A 24,482-nucleotide genomic window follows, 5' to 3' on the forward strand; every position below is an offset into this window, starting at 1 on the left:
GTACTTGGGTCAGCACGCGCCATTGTTGAGAACGTCGTAGAGATACTATGACTTGTTAAAATTGTTTATATCTTAAGACGTTATATTGCTGCGGCTGAGGTCAGACAACATAAATTAGCACCTGGATAAACAGTTTCGCAACTCAACAGGTAAGTTTGATGTCGTTTACATCTACAGTACCAGTGTTTTGGCTTTGTGAAAAAGGAAGTGTGTCAGTCCTTTAATTTAGCAGCAGCGAGCGGACACGTTTAATAAACGAACAATTGGAGAACTAGGCTTTTTAGTACTATAACCTTTTTGTTGTATTGCAATTTTATATTGCATTTGAAATCAAATGGGTCCTATTGGACATTGAGGATGTTTATTTCTTTGTGTACATGTTCACTTATTTGAGCATATGTGTGTTATGTGAGAGATGGCACAGCGGGTCTCTGTGAATGATGCTGCTGTTGGATCCAAACGGACTTCTCGAGTTCGTGTGGCGGTTCGGTTGAGACCCTACATGGACAAACAGGATGAAAAAGGAGAAGGGCCCTGTGTCAGGGGCCTGGGGCCGCAAAAGCTGGAGATAATCAACTGGAGGAACGCCACCGAGACTCTTGAATACCAGTCAGTCTTTGCTGCATGTGTTTTTTTTTTCTCTCTCTCTCCCTTGAATAGTTCTTCTTTTGCTTTTTCACTCTTCATTAGTCCTAAAGCATCTTAACAGGTCCTGGCCTCCGTGCAGTAGGTCATGATTTGGTAGCTGGTGATATTAAACTTCACTTTGAAAAAAAATCCACTTGCTCTTCTTGTGCCTGTTTGGATTATTAGGGAGAGATACATGAACATTTATTCTTCTTTGTACTCCTTTAAAGGGATATTTTACCCAAAAATGAAAATTCTGTCATCCTTTACCCAACATCATGCCATGCCAGATGTGAATGACTTTCTTTCTTCTGCAGAACACAAGCAAAGATATTTAGAAGAAGATCTCCGCTCGGTAGGTCCTCACAATGCAATAAAACAGTGGCCAGAACTTTGTAGCTCAAAAGAGGACAAAGTCATTATGACTCCAGTGGTTTTAATCAATGTCTTCTGAAGCGATCCAGTTGGTTTTGGGTGAGAACAGGCCAAAATATATACTCTTATTTCACTGTACACCTTGCCATTGCAGTCAATAGGCACAGTCATGATTTCAAGCTCAATTACAATCCTAGTGTTTGACACATGCGCAGAGCGCCGATGGCGATATAGGAAGTGTAATCAAGCTTGAAATTGTGGTTGCCAAGGAGACTGCTGACAAGATGTACAGGGAAAAGGAGTTACATTTTGGTACATTCTCACCCAAAGCCAATTGGATCACTTCAGAAGACATTGATTAAACCACTGGAGGTGTATGGATTACTTTTATGCTGACTTGATCTGCTTTTTGGAGCTTTAAGCTTAGCTACCGTTCACTTACATTGTTTGGACCTACAGAGCGGAGACATTCTTAAAATATTTGTGTTCTGCAGAAGAAATTCATACACTTCTGGGATGACATGAGTGTGAGTAATTGAAGGGTGAATTGCCATTTTTGGGTGAACTGTCACTTTTAGTGGTGTATATTGTTTGATTTACAGAAAAATTTGAAGAAAAAAGGGGGTAGGTTGTCACCTGGCCATTATCATTGGCCATGCCATTTTGTACCTCATGCCAAACAGCCAGGTCAATTAAGTAGTGGATTGAGGACCACCGGATCAAGATCCTGTCATGGCCAGCCTAATCTCCAGACCTGAACCCCCTCTGGAATGTGATCGAGGAAGATGGATGGCCACAAGCATCAAACAAAGCTGATCTGTTTGACATTTTGCGCCAGGAGTGGCATAAAGTCACCCAACAGCAATGTGAAAGACTGGCAGAGAGAGCATGCCAAGACGCATGAAAGCTGTGATTGTAAATCAGTGTTATTCCATCAAATATTGATTTCTAAACTCTTCCCAAGTTAACATTAGTGTTGTGGTGGTTAAAAATGAATATAAACTTGTTTTCATTATTCAAGGTCTGAAAGCACATTCTTTTATTTTGACCAGTTGTCATTTTCTGCAAATACATGCTCTAACAATGTTAATATTTGAGAGAAATTTGAGTACTTTTATAGACTAAAACAAAAATGTTCATTTTACCCTAACACGCACCTATAAATGGTAAATCCAGAGAATCATATCATTTTTTTAGTGGTCTCTTAATTTTTTCCCAGATCTGTATATTACTGTATTGCATCCTGACTGATAATTAACCTAATCATGGAACTCTGCAAAATAAATTATTCTGGGGTTTTCTTATTGGTATGTTACACTGGTTTAATCAGTGTATTTACCTATAATAAGAATTGTTTGTATTTTGCATTGCAGGTTTGATGTGTTTCATGGTGAACAGACCACTCAGCAGGAAGTGTTTTTGACATCAGTTAAACCCATCCTCCCACACATCCTCAGTGGACAGAATGCCAGTGTCTTTGCCTATGGACCCACTGGAGCAGGTATCGCGCACACTCTTCAGATGTTTTGGTCTTTGATTTTCATTTAACTAGGTGTGTCTACTATCTTAAGTAACTTCGAGTTTGCCAGTTGGAGAGAGCTTGATTCATGCTTTTCTCATTATCCCGCCTTTCAAAGGTTGAGTACCTTTTGATGTAAAACATTTTGAATAAAAATATGTATATACCCTGAAGTATTGCACCTCGGGTGTGCATTAATTTTCAATAACTAAGCAGTCTGGAGTTAAATATAGCTGCAAGCAGCGATGATGGGCCTAAGCACAACAGGTCCATTTCCACCCAGTGGCTTTCGGAAAAACGATGCATGCTGGACACATGCATTTGACTTTATTCTAAACTGTTTTTAAGCAATTTCAATAAATATAATGGCACTTTTCTTCTGCATGTTACACTTCGACTCACCTCAACTCTACTCTCTTTACTTTTCTTACCTTGCATTTCCATTGCAGTTAAGTGCCACCTCCAACATGGGTGTGATTATATAGGCTGATCGTCAAAGTTCCGTCACCTCTAATGCCGTGACATCATTTTAAACATGACACAAACTGACCAAAACATGAATCAATTTATATGTACCAATTTTGCTGACTAGGTGAAAATGGGGGTGCTACAGAGGCCATCTTACACAACCATTTTAATGGGGGCGCTACAAAGCCCCCTTATACGCCCATGCGTGAACTTTTGCCCAGAACTAATGGCCAGCAACTCTGTGTGCTTTTTCACTCATGTTAAGTACCCCAAAATTATTGAAAACCTTGAAATAAAAATCCTTAGAAGAACAATAGGGTCTCCACACTTTCAGTGCTTGGGGCCTAATTATTCTTGTACAACATGTACGTGTTTATTACAAGACATTTTTCTGGTTTTTGTCCTTAAAACATTCTTGTGTCTAGAACTACTTTCTTATTCGTCTTAAGTATTCTGACTATAAACGGCATTAACCACTGGTGTTCCTACTTTGAAAACTTCACCAAAGCTGCCAAGACTAGTTTTTTTTTAGCCGTTTTTGAGTAACAAAGTTGAGCATGAGCATGCATGTGTGTTTACCTGCATCTGTGCCAGCTCTCAGCCAAATAAAGGACTTTAACATTCCTACATATTATTTCTGTAGATATAACAAGTCAGTTTGGAAAAAGAAAACTATTTATATCTACGTATCTACAGAGCATCCGGAAAGTATTCACAGCGCTTCACTTTCTCCACATGTTGTTATGTTACACCCTTATTCCAAAATGGATTAAATTCATTATTTTCTCACAAAGCAATACCCCATAATGACAACATGAAAGAAGTTTATTTGAAATCTTTACAAATGTATTAAAACAAAAAAAAAAAATCACACGTACATAAGTATTCACAGCCTTTGCTCAATACTTTTTTGAAGCACATTTGGCACCAATTACAGCCTCAAGTCTTTTGAGTATAGTGTTACAAGCTTGGCACACCTATTTTTGGGCAGTTTCTCCCATTCATCTTTGCAGGACCTCTCAAGCTCCATAAGGTTGGATGGGGAGTGTCAGTGCACAGCCATTTTCAGATCTCTCCATAGATGTTCAAGTCTGGGCTCTGGCTGGGCCGCTCAAGGACATTCACAGAGTTGTCCCGTAGCCACTACTGTGTTATCTTGGCTGTGTGCTTAGGGTTGTTGTCCTGTTGGCAGATGAACCTTTGTCCCAGTCTGAGGTCCAGAGTGCTCTGAAGCAGGTTTTCATCAAGGATGTCTCTGTACATTGCTGCATTCATCTTTCCATCGATCCTGATTAGTCTCTCAATTCCTGCCGCTGAAAAACATCCCCACAGTATGATGCTGCCACCACCATGCTTCACTGTAGGGATGGTTTTGGCCAGGTGATGAGCAATGCCTGGTTTTCTTCAGACATGACGCTTGCAATTCAGGACAAAGAGTTCCATATTTGTTTCATCAAACCAGAGAATTTTGTTTCTCATGGTCTCATAGTCCTTCAGGTGCCTTTTGGCAAACTCCAGGCGGGTTGTCATGTGCCTTTTACTGAGGTCTGGCCACTCTACCATACAGGCCTGATTTGTGGAGTGCTGGAGAAATGGTGGTTCTGCTCTCTCCACAGAGAAATGCTGGAGCTCTGTCAGAGTGACCATCTGGTTTTTGGTCACCTCCCTGACTAAGGCCCTTCTCCCCTGATCACTCAGTTTGGCCGGCGGACAGCTCTAGGAAGAGTCCTGGTGGTTCCAAACTTCCTTTTATGGATGATGGAGGTCACTATGCTCATTGGGACCTTCAATGCTGCAGAATTGTTTTTGTACCCTTCCCCAGATCTGTGCCTTAATACAATCCTGTCTCGGAGGTCTACAGACAATTCCTTGGACTTCATGGCTTGGTTTGTGCTCTGACATGCACTGTTAACTGTGGGACCTTATATAGACAGGTGTGTGCCTTTCCAAATCATGTCCAATCAACTGAATTTACAACAGGTGGCCAATTTGTAGAAACATCTCAAGGATGATTGGTGGAAACAGGATGCACCTGAGCTCAATTTTGAGTGTCATGGCAAAGGCTGTGAATACTTATGTACATGTGTGTGACAGGATGGAGGGCGGGGCCGGGTTGTGATTATACACACCTGGTCCCTAATTAAGCCTCAGAGGAATAAATGCCGATTGCTGATGGTGGTGTGACGAGAGAGCGATCGTTTACGGACATGTCCGTAAACGAGTGTGTGTGTGTGTGTGTTTGTCTTTTAAGTTGATCATTAAAATATTGTTTATATCGCCAGGCCGATTCTCGCATCCTCCTTTCCATTGAACTGCTTTACAATGTGATTTTTTTTTTTTTTTTTATTATTTGTTTTATTTATTTAAAAATTATATATATTTTATAAATTTGCAAAGATTTCAAACAAACTTCTTTCACGTTGACATTTTGGGTTATTGTTTGTAGAATTTTGAGTAAAATAAAGAATTTAATCAATTTTGGAAAAAGGCTGTAACATAACAAAATGTGGAAAAAGTGAAGTGCTGTGAATACTTTTCGGATGCTCTGTATATACAGTACAATGAACGTGTGTCCGTTATCCGTTTCAAAAGCTAGAATCTTTCTTTGTATTTGTTGTCTCCCTACAGGAAAGACCCACACTATGCTCGGCAGTCAAGAGCAGCCAGGGATTATTCCCAGAGCAGTCAGAGAGGTTTTCAATCTGGTTGAAGCACAGAAAAAGGAGCAGGATGGATGGGAATACTTTGTTGCGATGTCCTACCTGGAAATTTACAATGAAAAGGTATTCATGATGCATGTTTGGATTCTCTTTTGGAATTAAATTAATATTCTGGGTTCAATAAAAGTTATCTGTAATCGTCACCATTTGTAGCTAAATATTGATTACAAAAAACAAAAATAATTTGTCTCGTTCCTTTTTAAATAATAAAAATAATAATGATAAAACAATTGTGGTTACAGACAGCAAAGGTACTTGCTGTGGAAGTGAATAGGGCCAGTCCATAAAAATACAGTGTTTTAAAAGTATAGCCACAATATGTTCACTTGTGTCTTAATGTGATTTTAGTGTGATGAAATTGCTTGCTAACACTATCTGTCTGAAGTTGTTTTCAATATTAACTTTGTTTTAATGATGATGAAACTGGTAAATGCTGGTAAATCCCTGATTTTATCACACTAAAATAATAACAATGTTTACGTGAGGGGTGGGTGTGGCTCATGTGGTAGAGCGGATCGGCTACCTATCACAGGGTTGGTGGTTCGGTTCCAGCCCACACGACTCCACATGCCGAAGTGTCCTTGGGCAAGAGACTGAACCCCAAGTTGCTCCCAATGGCAGGCTAGCGCCTTGCATGGCATCTCTGTCGCCATTGGTGTGTGGATGGGTTATTGGGACACAGTGCAAAGTGCTTTGGTAACCCAAAGCACTTTGCACTGTGTTTTTTTAAGGTTAAAAAAGCGCTATATAAGTGCAGACCATTTTACCAGACCGTTTACGTCTTCTGACTATTTTTGGAGACTGTGTTATTGGACTGGCTCCTTTCACTCCCATTGTGATTGCCTTACTGTAACCATGATTTTTGTTTTTAATACGATGGATGAGTAATTTTTTTTGTGGTAATCAACATCATGCCACAAATGCAGTCAAATAAACATAACTTATTGAACCTAGAACATTCCTATAATGCTGTGGAATGGTGTTAGACTACTATATTGGAGAATTTTGTGAATGCAAAATGCATGCATGCGCTGTATACAATGGTTTTAAGTTAATTTTATGTTTTTAAAAAAGGTTTCACCAGGAATTTTATTTTTCCATTTCTGTCAAATTGAAAGATCTTATATAGTTTTTATTTGAATGTAATTTTGTTTTCTTAAACTACTTGGATCTTACCATGAAAATGGCCTCTGATGCCGATATGGCAAAGTATAATAAATAATGCATGTGAGTGTTTGTGTTTGCGTTTGACAAAATTTTAGGTAAGATTATAATTTTCCACATTTTGTTTGCATAACATTTAGTGATGAAAATAGAATATTCATTGACAAGGCCGTCTGAAGGTTTTGCATTGATCTAGCATTCACAGTTATCAGACAAAGCTACATTTTGAAATGGACAAATATGGGTAGTTTGATTAGACTAATGATGGACTGTTATCGGCCAGTCTTAATTGCTGTCATTACATTGACTTGAAAACCCCATTTCTCAATGGACCATAACTCCAGAACATTGATGCACTTTGCATTTGTAGGTGCTGGACCTGCTGTCCCCAGGTTCCCAGGACTTGCCGATTCGGGAAGACAAGGACAGAAACATCCTGATTCCAGGGCTAACACACACACCCCTCTCATCCTTCACCGACTTTGACACCCATTTCATCCCTGCGAGTCTGAACCGCACCACGGCCTCTACTAAACTCAACCAGCGCTCCAGCCGCAGTCACGCTATCCTCCTCATAAAGGTTTGAATCTGCAGTTGTTTACCCAAAAATAATTCTCAGAGTAGTCATTTACTAATCCTCATGTTGTTCCAAACCCATTACTGTATTTGTTCCATGAAACCCAAAAGGTGATCTTGGCCTCAGACACCATGTTTTTTCATTGTTTTGAAAGATGATTGAGATTAACATATTGCCTAACATCTCTGGGTTTCACAGAAAAAGGCGTATGGGTTTAGAACTACATGAGGGTGAGTAAATTACAATTTCCATTATTTTGGTGAACTATCCCTTTAGGTTCTCCATAAGCACTTTAACAGGTCGTGGTCTCTGTTTGGTAGACCATGATTTGGTAGCTGGTGCTAAAATGAAATCTCTCTCTCTCTAAAACAAAACCACTGACATTAATTTGTCTGCTGGTTATATGTGGGAGAGAACACTCAGTGTACCCAAAATAGATATATAAAGCCAGTTCAAGGAACCGAAAGATTCATGACATTCATGTTTGTTCCAAACTCATATTAGACAAAAAATTAGACATTTAAAGATTGTATTGCTCATTCTTTTCCAGTGCAGTTGAATGGGAACTGTAGCTTTCATGCTTCAGAAAGCATGCAGAAGTAGTCCATACAACTTGTATGTCATATTCCACATATTGTGAAATAATTGCTTTTCGTAAGAAACATAGGAATTTAAGTTATTCACAATTGCTAATTTAAGTTATCTTTAAGTATCTCCCCTATCGCTCTATTGCATTCATGAAAATTCATAAGAGAATCTTGTTCATACTTTTTAGGTAAACTATGCCCATGCCTGGTTTAAATGAATACATTTAAAGGAAAACAACATCCCGTGGGCCAGATCCAGCCCTCCACATGGATTAATCCAGCCCACGGCTCATTTATCCAGAATGTTTTTTCATTGTATATTTCAGTTATCTTGCATTGGAACATAACGTGCTTCCACAAGATTTGAACATGCTTATGGTTGCCAGATAACAAGAGATGCAAACCCCCAATCAGAGCTTTATACTTGCACAAATTGGGAATATTCCGCCCATTGTCACTTAATTTGTCCAATCTGGACAAGTGTGCTCTCTCTTGCTCTCATTTTAGAAAAAGCTTTGTGGTCTATAAAAGTTGTGATTGTTGCGCAAGGAAAGTGTGATGCAGCCACTCTGTGTCCATTCTTGAGGCTGCGTGTGCTGTCTGTGAGTAAACCTTCTCGGTGATAAACTTCAGGACTCCAGACTAATATTTGAGAGCAGTAGCACCACTCCCTTCTTAATGAGGGCGCTCCAGCCGACTTCATCTGCTTAAAACAATTTGTACATCATAACACTGGTCAGAACCCAATTTTTCTTTGTGTTTATCCCCTATATTGATGACTGCCCCATTGCCTAAAATACGTAGTCTGGGACAAAATGAAATTTGAGTGCCCAATACGTCACGCATCAAACTTTGTACCTTCAACCAAAATTCTTGGATCTTACCACATCACCAAAAAGCATGGGATGTCTCGATCCTCTGATTGGCATTGCCAGCAGATGGGTGTATATTTAAGACCAAGTCTATACAATCTAGAGGGGATCCAATAGAATAAGGTGCACCCTTGCATCTCTAGATACAGACTTGATGTTTTTTAGAATCCATCCCCCAGACTCTGAATTAGCAGGGAGTAATAAACTGATGCATCATGACCTTTGCAACTAAAGATTTTGAGAATCGTTTAATAAAACGATTATTGCAATGGTTAATCATTAGCTCTTAACCGATTATACTGTTAAGTATTCTTATTATAAAAGGTTGTATTAAATGTGCTTGCTATCAATAAAGAGGACAATCATCTTTAAAATATATCTCTAAATGACATTCACTGAATTAAAGGGAGAGGGAGGGTACGTTTTATTCGGTGAAGAATTTCACTGTAAAAATGGATAACGGGGCAATGACTAGCCTCTCTCTCATATCCATCTTTAACTCCCAAAAAAAGCAAACTCTCTCGTATTAATAAAGCTGCATATTGCTAGTTTTCTTCATAAGAAATGCACCATGACATAATGATTCAATAAGTCGCTAGCCATCACGTTATAATCTAGCTGCATTAAGCATACGCCCTCAAGAGACAAGCATCCCTGCGACAATGTGCATCAGCCGGATGCAGTTTCAATCTCTCCCCCTCTGATCGGAACATTCGTGCCATGCCAGTTTCGGAGTTTGTAGTTATTTACATGATCTGCTTCATAGTATCTGAACATTAATAAATCTATAACAGCATTTAAGATGCACCACCTTTAAAGGCAGTACAGGTACCACTTATTACACAACGAGAGTGCTTCTGTATTTACTTATTGTGTTTTTGCATTGTAATTCCCTCATACTTTGCAATCTACATCACCAGAAGCTGTTTTGGAAAGTTTAGAGTGCATCTGAATTGTGAGCTGTGTAATTCTTCATCTCCTCAGTCAGGCCCGAACTGCAATGCTGCTCTCGCACGTCATTGGAGTTTAATGTGATCCGATGTTACATTAAATGAGATCAAACAACTATTCGACATTTTCAACTTTTTATTTTGGATGTTGTCGATGATGTAGACTAATAGTTTCAGCCCTAATTTATTCGCAGTCTGTAGCCCTGGACTTCCTGAAAATCCAAATATATATCTCTGCATTATTGGTGTGCGAGCAAAAGCAAGCAGAATATGTATTTTATTTGTGTAATCTAGAAATGTCCCTCACACTTTTATGCAAAAATTCCTTTTGCAGTAATCATTTATCATAGTCATGCAGCCTGTTTTATTCAGTTGTGTGCTGAATCGAAAGCCAGTCCATTTGACTGACATGCAACTGACGAGAACCGCATCATGACCCACTTAAATGGATAATGTTTTGAGAACAAAATAGGTATACGTGTCCACGTGTTTGAATATTAAAATAATCTATTACTTTCCTGTCATTCTTGTATTAATAATACCGAACCTGATGTAGTGTTCATTTGAATAATAAATTACCAGGGAAGTAAAGAGGGTAAAAAAATGATTTATTCATTTAAAAGTTTTTTTTCTAATGACTTTTGTCAAGCAATACTTCAGGCAATTGCAGAATGGTCCCATCAGTCACAAAAACACTTTAGAACATTGCGCATTAGAATGAGAACTATTTCTGGGCTTTAAAGATACAAGAACTAAATCAATACCAGAACACTGTATCTCAAACGGAATACAATGTGACCCCCATGTACTAAAATCTTGATGTGGCCCCTGGACCAAAAACCTTGCCAACCCTTGATTTAAACCTTTAAAATTGACCCTTTTGCCCTCAGGTAGTGAAATCTCAGCGTGGACCACCGCACAGACAACAAACAGGAAAGCTGTATCTGGTTGACCTTGCAGGTTCAGAGGACAATCGGCGCACAGGAAACCAGGGCATTCGTCTGAAAGAGAGTGGAGCCATCAATCTGTCCCTCTTCACCCTCAGTAAAGTGGTGGATGCTTTGAACGCAGGGGCTGGGGGCCGTGTGCCCTACAGAGACAGTAAACTCACCCGTCTGCTGCAGGACTCTCTGGGAGGTTCAGCGCATTCAGTCATGATCACGAACATTGCGCCGGAGTACAGCTACTACTTTGACACCTTCTCCGCCCTCAACTTTGCTGCCAAGTCAAAGCAGATCGTGAATCGGCCCTTTGTCAGGGAAACTGTGGTGGTCCCTGTTATCGGTGAGGAATACAGCCTGAATAACCATGCTACAGGAATGGGGGGTTGATTAGATTTGTTTGGCTTGACAAAGCCAACATGCTGTTATTCTGCAAACTAGGTTTAGATTTCAAGCAGCATCCACCAAGCTTGGTACAGGCCTTATCCCTGTTCTGACTGTGGTTGCTACATTATTGTGCAAAAGTCTTTCATAGTGAGGATGTCTTCAAAAAATAATGGCGCAGTTTTAATATTTCAATTAATGTCATACAAAGTCCAGTAAACATAATAAAAAGCTAAGTCAATATTTGGTGTTACAACCTTTGCATTCAAAATAGGGCTGGGATAAACAATTATTTTTTAAACGATTAATCTAGCGATTATTTTTTCGATGCATCGATTAATCTAACGATTCATTTTTCCAGTCCGATTCGATTTCGATTATCTCCCCATTAATTGACTAATAGCAATTTATACATGTTGATTTACATATCTGAATGAAAAAAATAATTAATTCCTTAACATTGCAATATATGTTTATTGCTCTTAAAATTCCAAAATAAAAGACTATACAAGTGCAAAGTAATGCATTCTTAGTCAGAGGTAGCATTCAATAAAACCTTGAAGCCTTGAAAACACATAGGCCTAGCTTACTGAAAAAAAGTGCATCTTGTAATTCTTCTTTCAGAATAAAATAACAACTTGATGTCTAGAATTCAATAAAAAAATAAAAAGGTCACCCAGCCACACTTTCTTAGAGCTACTGAAAGAATAGAGTAACTATTGTAAACTTTGGGGCTTTAAGCTAATACAGAAAGTGCTTTTCCAACAAAAAATAATGAAAATAAACATTCAGAATTCAACATTTATGTTGAACATACTGAAAAAAGCATCTTCATTCACATGCAAATAACAACTTACACTCTGACACTTTCCTTTCACCTTAAGAATACGGTGTGTGCGTGCGGGTGCGCGGCGCCTCTTCAGGTGCTGGTGCATTGCCGTGGTGCTAGAATGGAAGGCCATCTCCATTTTGCAAAGACGACATATCACGGAATTGTTTCCTTTAATTTAAAATAATTCCCATACTTTATAGGAACTCCTGTTGCTACTACTCTCCGGCGCCGCCATCTTTGTTTTGGGTCCGACGAATTGACGCGCATATTTTGCGTCGACGTCATCGATGACGTCGACGCGTTGTCCCAGCCCTAATTCAAAACAGCACTAAGTCTCCTAGGTACAGGTGCACACTCAGTTGTTGTTGCAGATAGGATGTTCCAAGCTTCTAGGAGAACTTGCCACAGTTCTTCTATCTATTTAGGCTGTCTCAATTGCTTCTGTCTCTATGTAATCCCAGACTGACTCAATGTTGAAATCTAAGCTCTGTGGGGGCCTTGCCATCTGTTGTAGAGCTTGTTGTTCTATTTAATTCTATTTGCAAAGGAAATGTTGAAATTTAAAACAGATCTTTCCTACTGATGCACTAAAAGCAGAATATATAAAATAACTGTTTTGACAAATGTTCTTGTGAAAAATATAATCCACTGAAGACTTTTACAGAGTAATCCTATAACTGTTCTAACAAATCAAACCAATTTCCCAAAGTTGACGATCAAAAATTCCATGCATTCCACACTTGATGAACTTTCTTTATCTAGTTTATAATGGGAGTTCTTCCTCTCTTAGTTCCTGGCAAGAGAGCCAGAGAGGAGCAGGAGGCTGGAGGTTCTGGTGATCCCCAAATCAAGAGGTCAAAGCAGGGGAAAAAAGCGGAGCAGCCACCATCACCACCCACACAACCACACAGGTAAGAGAGCTCATCTTACAGCAGGTAAGCTGGTTTGTTTGTGCAGTTACAAGCACTTTAGCAGGTCTTGATCTTGTGTGGTAGACCATGATTTGGTAGCTGGTGCTCAAAGGAAATTCCTCCCTATAGCGAAATACCACAGGCTAAAAGTGCCTTGTGGCACATTAATAGGGAGAACATGTTTACATACAGTTTACATTATATACATTTGTATTCATGTTTGTGTATTAAACAACATATTCATTATAATGAATCAAACTTACCAACACTTTTTGATACTAAAGTTTAAATGAGATGCTTGTAAGCCATCTCAGTCTTAACACTGTCATACTCATAAGTGGTGACAAGTTGGGATTCTAATGATTACATGAATGCTCTGAAATCAAAATCATGTGCTTTAATCTGATCATGACACATTTGTCTGTGTGCTAAAGTTAAAATGTCTCAGTTCACCAGATTCATCAGTTCTGGAAAGACTGCTTGCACTCGAGAAGATGATGATGGGCTCTGCAGAGAGAGAACGACTCGACCTGCTCAAAACAGTGGCCCAGTCCCGCAAAGAGATTCAGGTATCCACGTGCAATATGGTTACTCTTGGTTTTCACACTTGCTTGGTCTGAACACAAGTTCTATTCCACCCCCTGCCTCCATATTTCTCCTCACATTTTGTAGTAGTTTTATTTGATGCACCAAAATGAAGGTTCATGGCCTAAACTTAAAATTCTGAACACAATGGGCTGAAAATCTAAAATGTTTTTAAATGAGCCTTTCTAAATGTATTTTACTTTAGTGATTACACTAAAATCACACACACACACGTGTGTGTCATTTATTTATTTGGGCTGTCACTCGATTAACATTTTTAATCAAATTAATTACATGCTGTCCCAATCATTTAATTGCGTATACAAATATTTGCTGAGAAAGCCCCTCATATAACAATAATTCAATATATAATGATGAAATATTTATACATAGTTATCTTTTAAATATATATATTAAAATGCAGAACAGTAAATCATTGATAAGACAATACAAAATGTATTGTTTACTACCATATTATTGATCATAAGTCAATCATTGGCACACAGTTCACAGCAATCCATTTCACAAGTGAATTTGTCTATCAGTTCGAGATTTATTATGAGGGCTTGTTTAAGGACCCGTCAATTTACACCAGCGTCAGACATGCTTGTGTAGTGTCTCATGTGCGTTGTCATAAACATAAAATGTTTAGGTCACTGTGTCAAGTTAAATATAGTTTAATACTCAATCTTTAAACACATCTTGAGATCCCTTAGTTCGGATTTGTGCTCCAAATGTTTTGAACCTAATGCATGTTTGTGTTCTGCCTACTGAAGTGTTTTCTTCACTGTATAAACTGCGTGTTGCTCATACAGCTGAAATTTCACTTACTGCCCTCTGGAGTAAACAGGTGGTACTAAAAGCTTGCATTTCTCAGGAATCTTCCTTATTATGGTCCGGGGGCATTGTGATTAATTATGTGTGTGTGTGAGTGACCCAGATTTCAAGTGGACACAGGTATGGTTCACATGTGCTGAGTTTGGACCAGTCTGCACCAAAAGTTCTATTTTGAACAAGAGGTCAACTGTTGGCGAATTTGCCAAAACAGAAGACCATGGTGCTGGAAAAGGCTGATAACAATTAATCAACCCTCAATATTTTATTTTTATTATAATTACACATTTCTTAGTCTCTCCTTACTATAACGGGCACAGACATTGAGGCAAAATATCCCAAAAGCAATTAGTTTTGCAACCAAAATCCAAATAATAACCAGAAAATTGAATATTTGGTGTATAACGAGGGAAGTGTGAAACTACGGAGACTCTTATTTTAAAATTGGCTCTGTTACAATGCTCTATATATAAGGGTTTACCGAATTGAGCTTTCTATAGCTTATATATTCACCATGTTTATTATTCACAAGATATGAAGTTGAAGATATGATGCATGTGCAGATGGGACACGTTTCCATAAATATTTGCATTTTTTTATTGCATGCATTCAATTCAATTTAGAGAGGAATTAAGACATATCGGCATAGATTTTTGCCAAAAACGTATCTGCATCAATTAATCAGTCTAGCTCTTGTGTGAATGCACCCGTTCTAATTCAGTGTCATTGGATGTTTTCTATTGTGTTTTGTGCTTTTTGCTGCGTAGATGTTGAAAGAGAAACAGAAGGAGTTGGAGGACAAGGCAAACCCGTTTAAAAAGCAGGATGGAGTGACAGAGAAAGAGTCCAAAGATGGTCTTCTATTTAAGACAGATCTTCCCCCTCTGCACAGAAAACAATCTACAGCGACTAAACCACGCAAACAGCAGGCAGTTGTTACACCACTACAGCGTAAGACGATGAGAACTTTATCCTTTTTATATTTACTAAATGCATTTGTGATTTCCGTGCAAAGATATTGATTGCTGGATATGGCACAGGAAGTTCATTTTGTGTAGTGATGTGCAAAAATTAATGTTTTTTTAAATCGGCTAGTTTGTGAGTTGCCTGAGGTTGAATAATCAGTCCTAAGGAAACCCTGAATAATTAGGCTTGCAATCAGACATGTTTCTTAGGGGGTGTTCAAAAACAGCTGAATGCAATGCAACAATGCAGGGGTCTTGATGCGTTTTTTTAAAGTTGAGCTATTTTTAACTTGAAATATGGAACTCTTATGGCAGATTCTGTGTCTATAACTGTGGCAGCTGTACACTTAAATTTAATAAATGGAACTTCTCCAAGGCTTTACCATGCAGATTGTCTAAAAGATTGAGTATAGCATGCCAAATAAAGTACTACTACCTCTAAAAAAAAAAAAAAAAGAAATTCTAAACTTAAGAAAATTATTTCTAATTTTGAGTGGATTTTATATTAATTTGAAAATTAAGCATTTGTGATTTTAAAAAAACAACAACGTATTTTTGCATTCATTCTTGCTGGCCTTTGTCTGCTCAGTTCCATTAGGAGGCTGCTGTCATGTTTCTGTGGTGATGAGGTTGCTTTGCTCTTCAGGACCTCCTCCTCCCCTCCCCCTAAAGCATTTCCTCCCTGTCCTCTCATCCCCTGCTACTGTCAGCTGCTATGCTGCTGCTTTGATACATTGTGCTTCCAGATGAGTTCCATTGTGCTCTTATACTTTGCCTTTGGAACTGATGCTGGGTCTCTGCAGTTTTGTCTGTTTTGGAGTACGTTTCAGAACATGTATCAAAAAAATAGATTTTAAAATGTGTTTTTAACATGATTATGGTCTTATCTCCTCCTTTGTGTCTCCTCTAAATACACACACCCACATGTGTCTCAGTCTCTCAGGTGCAGCCCTTGCTGCACTCTGTTTTGGTGTGTAAACCCTCACAAACCCTGGAAAAGAAGAAACGTGTCAAAGCTGAGGTCAGTGTATTGTAATGCTTGCATGTTACAATGTCATGTCGTTAAGTACTAATTTCAAACTAGAGATGTTAAAGGGATAGTTCACCCAAAAAAACAATTCTCACATTTACTCACCCTCATGCCACCCCAGATGTGTATGACTTTCAATCTTCAGCAGAACCTAAATTTAAGATTTTTAGAAGAATATCTCAGATCTGTAGGTACATACAATGCAAGTGAATGTGATTTTTAGAGCTACAAATGTCTGATCACCAAAGGAAACATAAAAGGTTAAATCCATACCATCAGAAGTGATATAATAGGTGTGGGTGAGCAACAACAATATTTAAGTTCTTTTTTTTTTCCAATTTCACTTTAATTTGAATAATCCCTTTAATTTTTTGATGTTTATTGATGTTACAAAATCCATGTGGAGGACACTAAATAATATGGAGGCGACACGATAATGCGAAATACTATGCAAGATCAGAATTTTTATAGGGAATGGAATTTCTTCCTTCAGTGTTTAATGTCTGTTGTCAAAATGTCTTTCTATGCTTTAGTGCCACCAGTCGCACTGGTTTTGGTAACTGGGATGGCTCCTGATATCCAAAGCTCATATTTTGCATGTCGGGGAGTCATTGCCCTGCAAAGAAAAATAGAGTAATCCATTGTTTCGATTCAAAAATGTGTTTGTGTTGTGCAAAACTCAACTCTGAATTCAGCCTAGTGACACACCGATTTCTGATGTTAAGAGAAACAAGGTTTATTGTGATTTACAGAGCTACCTTGTGATGATTGTCCTTGTTTTGCTTCAGATTTGTGAGGGAAAAGAGAATGGAGGCGTGGACCACTCCTCAGCTGAAGATGTGAACTGGGAGTCCCATCTGGACTCTGCGTTACTGGAGCAGTCCAGGAAGAAAATCCTGCAGACACTGAACTCTGGCTCCCTGAAAGAACTTAAGAGCCTGCAGCTTATAGGAGACAAGAAGGCCAAGCTGATCATGGGCTGGAGAGAAATCCATGGGGAATTCACACAGGTATAGTGCTCAGAGAACAGCCCACCTGGAGAGGTGCTGACCAGAGTTTGGAGGATGAGAATGACCGCAGATAGTGGAAATGTGTTTAAAGAGAAGTGTAGCATCAGAGTTGTAGCATGATGGTCTTACTGCTGAAATGTGTATGTTCTTGTATTAAAAACAAAACTGATGGAGCAAGGAATGGAATGGAACAGAACGCAGGAGTTTTGAGATCCTATTTTGAGAAATGATTAGACCCAGACACTTTGACATACAGAGGCACCTTTACAGATGTGAATACTTCAATGAAATCCTGACATTCGTATTCTTGTCAATGTATAGGTGGAGGAACTGAAGAAAATTGAAGGCATTACAGTTAAACGTTTCTCTTCCTTCATAAAGGTATGTGGTTTTCATCTGTAAACTTGGAAAACATTTTTGTAAACCTGACGATACCATAAACAATAAGGGTGTAACGGTTCTCTGTAAAAACTGAACCATACAGTTCTGAAAGCATATCCACCGCTGTTCATCACAAGTTTAACAACATATCTGGAGCACAAGGTTTGGCGAAGAAAAAGAATAGACAGTTACAACCTCTGCTAATGCACCTGTAAGTCTGTGAAAATGAATACGCCCTGCCTGTGGGTCAGTTGGTGACATCACAGTTCTACACGTGTAGTTGAAAATGGCAAGTAGAGAAAACAAGCCGCTGAGAGAAGCCCCTATGCATCATTCAAGTCTCCTGTCTGGAAACATTTTCCATTTGCAGTCAATTACAACCACGATCTGTCTCTCTTTCTCTCGCTTGCTCGCACGCGCACACACACTGCTTGGGTGTGTTTGGATTAGGGATGCACCAATCCCATACCTGGATCAGTATCCGCACCAATACTGACATTTTTAGATGGATTGGGTATCGGTCCGATGAGCACGACCCAAATCCAATACTGTGTGGTCTTCATGTTCGTCATTGTCCAAACTCCAGAACCATAAAAGTAGTCCATATGACTTGTGCATTTTATTCAAAGCCACTTAAAGACATGCGATGTGGTTCACTTATAATATGCATTTTGAACGGCACCTGAGGAGCATTTTACCAGAATTTGAAGAAGCGAATTCAGTCAGACAGGTGCACTTCCGGGAGAGTTCAGAATGTGGAAATAAAAGCCAAAGGGTTTTAAAGGTGCATGACTGAAATATATAACTTGGGGTTCCAAATTTAAGGTCATACAAGTCTTACAAATTTTAAATAATATACAAGTATACATTTTCATTTAAAGAGATCTTAAATTTGCGTATGGAAAGAGAAATTACGACATGTCCTACTAAGATTATTTAACTTCAGAAGGATATGATTTAATTCAATAAATGTGTGTCCTGTGTCCTTAAAAGATGTGGCACAGTTCCAAGCACGTGCAGAGCTCTTGAGACTGTTTCCAGTGGTTGCAAAGCGGTGTGCAACCAGTGAGTACTGGACATTTATGGGATTGCTTATGTCACATTTGATGAATAATGATAATGTGTTAGAATTGTTTATATTGTAATGCGTTATAGATATCGCAAGAGCGCATATTTTATTTCCCTTATTTGTTTAAATGAGCAGCTGGAAGCAGTGATGCACGGACCTTGAACATTTCAAAATAAGAGTTGCCGGGATGTTTTGGGCTTGTTTTTTTAAAAGTCCTGCGTTTTGCAACAAATGCTTTTTTTTGGTGTATTGTTATTTCGGTCACACAATAAACTGCATCTGGGATTTAATTAAATTCGGACTCTTGAAGCCTCTGATAATTTTGCTACTGCATTATCCAGTAGATTAAAGTTTTCCTTAACGGGCCATTTATATTGTAATGTGTAGTTGGAGGTTTGTATGTTATATATAAAAGAGTACCCTCAATTAGTTACACACAATGAGGTATAGGTATTCTACACCTATACTAACCCTGATTTTGACAAAACAACACTGGGATCGGCCAACACTGAGATTTCAGATATCGGAAGAGAAAAAGTGGGATCTGTGCATTCCTACTTTGTACTAAACGTTATCTTATGCAGGACGAATTTAATTGCTTTAATTACAGATCTGTTTCTCAGTCAAAACCCGGCAACATCAAATCTGTATTAATGCTTCACATCTAACTTTTAGATGTAAATACAGATTTTCATGGTATGATAACCGTCTCAGAAAATATCACGGTATTACACAATTTCTATATCAGTGAAAACAGAAGGGTTATTTATTAATTTATTTTTTAGCAAACACTTTATTATAATTGAAACCATTTATTTTATTGAATTATAAAAAAAAAAAAAAAAGTTTCCCTTTTGAAAATAAAATAAATGGAAAAAAATAAGAGAGCTAACAGAATTATAATAATAAATTGAATTATAAACATGATAAAAATGTAACCATAACATGTTATATAGCTATAGCATGTTAGTTTACATGTTAAATGAACTACTAAATGAAAAATAACATCAGCTGTGTGAGCTTTTGAATGAATGTCCTATGATAATTAACAGTTAACATATACTCTGTAGACCAGGGGTTTCAAACTCAGTTCCTGGAGGGCCACAGCCCTGCAGAGTTTAGTTCCAGCCCTGCTCCAAAATGCCTCCTTGTGATCTTCAAGCACTCCTGAAGACCTTGATTAGCTGCTTCAGGTGTGTTTAATTAGGGTTGAAGCTAAACGCTGCTGGACTGTGGTCCTCCAGGAACTGAGTTTGACACCCATGCTGTAGACTTTAACTCAGTGCTTCTGAACTGATTTTGCTTCAGGACTGATTTTACATTGGACATCAATTGGCGACCTGCCATAGATTAAACATTACCATAGATAAACATTTAATGTATCCTGGGTCGCATTTCCTTTTATGTTGTATAGTTTTGTTCATGGTTTTCCAGTACAAGGACATGCATCATGTGACATTATTTTTGTTGTTGATGTCAACGTTTGACTTTCAGCACACAACTGAATAACACCGACTGCATGACTTTGATAAATGAATACTGCAAGAGTTAGATTAAAATACAGGTGCAAAGGGATTTCAACATTTCTCAACTGCACAAATAAAAAATACATATTAGTCTCTGGCTTGCTTTTGCTCGCATGTCAATGATCCCGAGATCTACTTTTATATTAAATGTAATCACTGCGAACGTTTACCTGCAAAATTAGTAGCACCAAACATCACAAGCAGCCTCAAGAATGGTCACAGAGTAGCCGTATAACACCTTTTCAGATCGCTAAATTTGTTCAAAGGGGAAAGCGAGACGTGCATGGTTGCCAGATTGCACAAAATAAGTATAACATTAGGTTGAATATTTCCAATTTGCGCAAGTATAAATCTCAAACTGGGTTTTTTTCGTCTTTTATCTAGCAACCTTGAGCATGTTAACCACTTGTGGAGACGCGTTGCGTCCCAATGCAAGTTAACTGAAATATTCAATGAAAAATAAAAACGCTTTTACGATAAATGAGCCGCGGGCCACATTAAACCATGTGGAGGGCCTGATCTGGACCTCGGGCCGTATGTTGCCCATGTCTGCTATAGCGGTTTGCGAGATTATCATTAAATCTGCCTCGGCAGTCCTAAATAGATCACTTGGGCGGCCGCCGAAATATCTTCAATGGGAGAACAATGGCATTGTTCTTTCCCTGCAACACTGCTTTAACTCACACAACACACACACTCATGTCAGACCCCCTCGCATAAGGCTGCAACATTAAATGTGTGAGGGGAAAAAATGTAGTAATTATATTTGTATAAAAAATTTTCTGCATGTCAAAGCTTCGGTTTCATGAGAAAATGGTATCGGAACAAGATTAACGGTTTATTAACTGGTTACCAAAGTTTAAAAGTTTTAACTCTGGAACAATTGAAGATTCTTTGTTCATGTTTTCGGTAATGTTTTTCGAAATTATTATTATTATTATTTATTTTTTTCAGTTTTCGCTCCTTGGAACGTTTTCAGTCCCTGATGGTAATAAATAGATATACGATTAACCATTTATGCCAGCATCATAATGGCATGCATAGAAGTGCAGTCAAGCCTGAAACTGCACACACTCCTTTTACATTTTGAAACGGGCACTAATTTAGGTGCTAATTTAGACAGACATAAAATAAAAACTAAACCACTTGATGATGTCATTGCAAAAGACGTTTTGCCCTACTTCATTGATGAAGATTTGCGGGTTTCAGCATATGATTGAAACGCTTGAGCGACATGAACATCCCAAACTCATATCCATTTTAATAACAAGGTTATTCCATCAGTAGTGATGTACAACTTCTGAATGTTGAATATGTTGAGTTTGAAGTGCACTTTGTTAATGCATCTAGCATAAAACATTTTCTCTAATTGCTTTATCGACATTAAGGATCCTAATGAGAACCATGGTTTTACTAATACTGTAGTAATCATGACCGCTGTAACCATGGTTTTACTAATACTGTAGTAATCATGACCGCTGTAACCATGGTTTTACTAATACTGTAGTAATCATGACCGCTGTAACCATGGTTTTTCGTGAGGGCAAGGCAAACCTGTTGTGTTTGTGACCGAATAGAGTATTCTTACTTTCAGTTTTGCTTCTTTTTTTCTGAACGTTGCAAGTACTGGAACTCACTGAAACAATGAGCCTAAAACTGTTATAAAAATGGAACTGTTAGAAATTTGAACCGTTACACTCCTAGAATACAGTAAAGCTTACCGAGTTTTGAACCCGATGTCTATAGAATGCCTCTGTAAGGGTGAGAAAGTGAGTTCTTTCACCCTTTACTTCATTAGCTCTTACACAGCACACTCTAGCATGGATCTTTAATAACGTGTTGACTAAAGGAAAGTCTGAAACTCCTAAATTATTATTTTTTTTAATTCAAAGCACAAACTCTCTTTTTTCCTCAGGCCAATATTCTCAGCAGTATGGGAAAGTGAGGTGTGTGGAGGGACAGTTTCAGAAGAGAAGACCTTGTATACTTTTGTGTTTTTATTTTTTTTAGTTCTTGTTTTACTCATTTTAATGTATAAAGGTGTTGTACATTTTTACCCCCTAAGCACCTGTGTGTACTTTGCTCTTGTTTTCTTTCCTTCCTGCATACTTGAAATATTTCCCTTTTTGTATGAATTCCCCCCCCCCCTACACACACCACTTTTTTTTTTTTTTTTTTAATTGTAATTTTTTATGTGGCACCAAATAAATGCATCACATAAATATGGCGATCAGTTATGTTTCACCTGACATGAGTGCAATGCATGCATATTAAATGTGTTTTATTTAACTAATTTTTCATTTGTGTTTTTAAACTCCCAGTTTGTCTTCTGGGTGAAGCATCCACATTCACACACCTTATTACATTAGTGTAATTTGTTTAAATCAACATCTCATTTTGCACAGTCTACTTAGACTTTTTGTAAAAAAAGAAATAAAAATGTACTCCAAAAATGTATAATTTTGTATAAAAGCCTCTTTTCAAAGTCTATTGCATTAGTGATTTGAGATTTGCAAATTTCTCACTGAAACGTGCGCTCAAATTGTTCAAGGAATAGATAACGTGAAATTAAATTGTCAGTTTTCTCACCCACTTGAGTTGAGAACTTCTGGTGTTTGGTGCTAAAAATGTTCTCAAGTGAGCATACATGTTACTGTGAGTAAGCTCTGTTCATGAACGCACAACAGACATCAAGATTTTCACTGTAAAATTACTTTAATTCCCTTTTGTTTCTCACCAAAACCAATAATTTCCTTCAGAAGATTTGGAATATGACGCATATGCTAGCTTTATAATTGGGCCCTTTTTTAAGCTTTTAAAATGAGCCACTATCCACTGCTGTGTTGTAGATGGCCCAAGATATTCATTGAAACATCTCTTTGTGTTCCAAATAAACAAGGTAGTCAGGAACGGCATACGGGTAAATTACATCCATTTTTATTTTTGGTGAACTACAATATTCCTTTTGTTCTAATAATTTCATGATGATCTTAAGTCTTAAAGTATACTGAACTCTTTTAAACTCCCATGATATTGTTTCAAATCTTTTTACTAAATAAAATTAAAATCATTACACATTTTGACCTATTTGTTATCATTGTTCATTGCTGTAGTTACAAGCCAGATAGATGTCTTGATACCAAGGGCTGAATCGAATGTACTGGGCAGAAACATGACACGCTTATGGTTATCGTTTTTACTGCACTTTACAATTTGCAAAGGGCCACGTGAAATCTGTCCTTGGGGAAAAAGCCACCCAGTGTTTGCATTTTGAACAGCAAACAAATGGAAACCGTTCTTGATGAGTGCATATGTCGGCACATTGCTGCCTTCAGCAGCTGAGAGCCTGCAGTCAACACTGCTTATTTATTACTCATCGAGAGGCAATTCTGTAGCCAACTTGACATCCCTGCGCCAGGCCTGAACGCATAGCCGCATGACATAAATTAAGACCATTGTGAAAATTGACTTTCATTTTTTATTGTAAGGCTGTATGTGGTACGGTTTCTAACCTTCTTTAAAAAGAAGAGGAACTAACCAATTATTTAGACAACCTATCCCAGATGACTGCATTATGCGAACACTTAAAATAAAATCAATTGCTTTATGCTAATGCTTTAAGTAAAAATTTTAATAAATTGAATTAATGAACTGTAGATTTGGGTTAAGCTCTTCATTGCAATGCTTGGGATTCTGTCTTGCGGATGGCCTCATGACTAGGGTTCTGGTTTTGTGGGAACCAAGAAGTAATCATGTTACAAAAACAATGGTAATTATAAAATAGTTCCAAGATGTACATTTACTGAAAGCAGAAGTCATTAAAAATACTTAAAGGGGTCATGACATGGTTTTTTTTTTTATTGTATTATTATGTTCCCTTAGGTGCAATTATAGTATTAATATATTTGTTTTTAAGAAAAACTTTTAAAATCTAGTGATTTATGACCTTTTCCCACCCTGTTTCTCATCCTCTGATTCAAACAGTCTGTTTTGGGGGCGTTTTCCATTTAAGACTTCAGTGTTAACGCCCACTGTTATGATTGGCTAACGTCAGTGCCTATGTATCAATTATTGACGCTCCCAGCCAGAACAATATGCAAGTAAACTAAGTAAAAACACTGTGATTATTCATAATGAATGAAATTGCGCTTTAAA

General features: G+C 38.0%; 1 protein-coding gene across 1 annotated transcript; it reads left to right on the top strand.

Moving 5' to 3' along the window:
* LOC127633787 (kinesin-like protein KIF22) lies at positions 1 to 23,373 on the top strand. Its single transcript, XM_052113100.1, has 13 exons — positions 1 to 149; positions 414 to 609; positions 2,376 to 2,503; positions 5,618 to 5,772; positions 7,244 to 7,453; positions 10,750 to 11,143; positions 12,807 to 12,927; positions 13,376 to 13,496; positions 15,114 to 15,297; positions 16,247 to 16,332; positions 17,130 to 17,351; positions 17,673 to 17,732; positions 22,243 to 23,373. The coding sequence occupies exons 2-13, from the start codon at positions 416 to 418 to the stop codon at positions 22,270 to 22,272; spliced, it is 1,905 nt and encodes a 634-aa protein (XP_051969060.1). The 5' UTR covers positions 1 to 149; positions 414 to 415; the 3' UTR covers positions 22,273 to 23,373.
* Positions 23,374 to 24,482: the final 1,109 nt, after the last annotated feature.

The sequence above is a fragment of the Xyrauchen texanus genome, chromosome 40, assembly GCF_025860055.1.
Source record: "Xyrauchen texanus isolate HMW12.3.18 chromosome 40, RBS_HiC_50CHRs, whole genome shotgun sequence".
Classification (NCBI taxonomy): Eukaryota; Metazoa; Chordata; class Actinopteri; order Cypriniformes; family Catostomidae; genus Xyrauchen; species Xyrauchen texanus.

Coding starts and splice junctions, on each gene's coding strand:
- LOC127633787 (XM_052113100.1), top strand. CDS start 416: ATGGCACAGCGGGTCTCTGTGAATGATGCTGCTGTTGGATCCAAACGG. Junction 11,144..12,806: donor TGTGGTGGTCCCTGTTATCG/GTGAGGAATACA, acceptor TTCCTCTCTTAG/TTCCTGGCAAGAGAGCCAGA. Junction 17,352..17,672: donor TCCATGGGGAATTCACACAG/GTATAGTGCTCA, acceptor GTCAATGTATAG/GTGGAGGAACTGAAGAAAAT.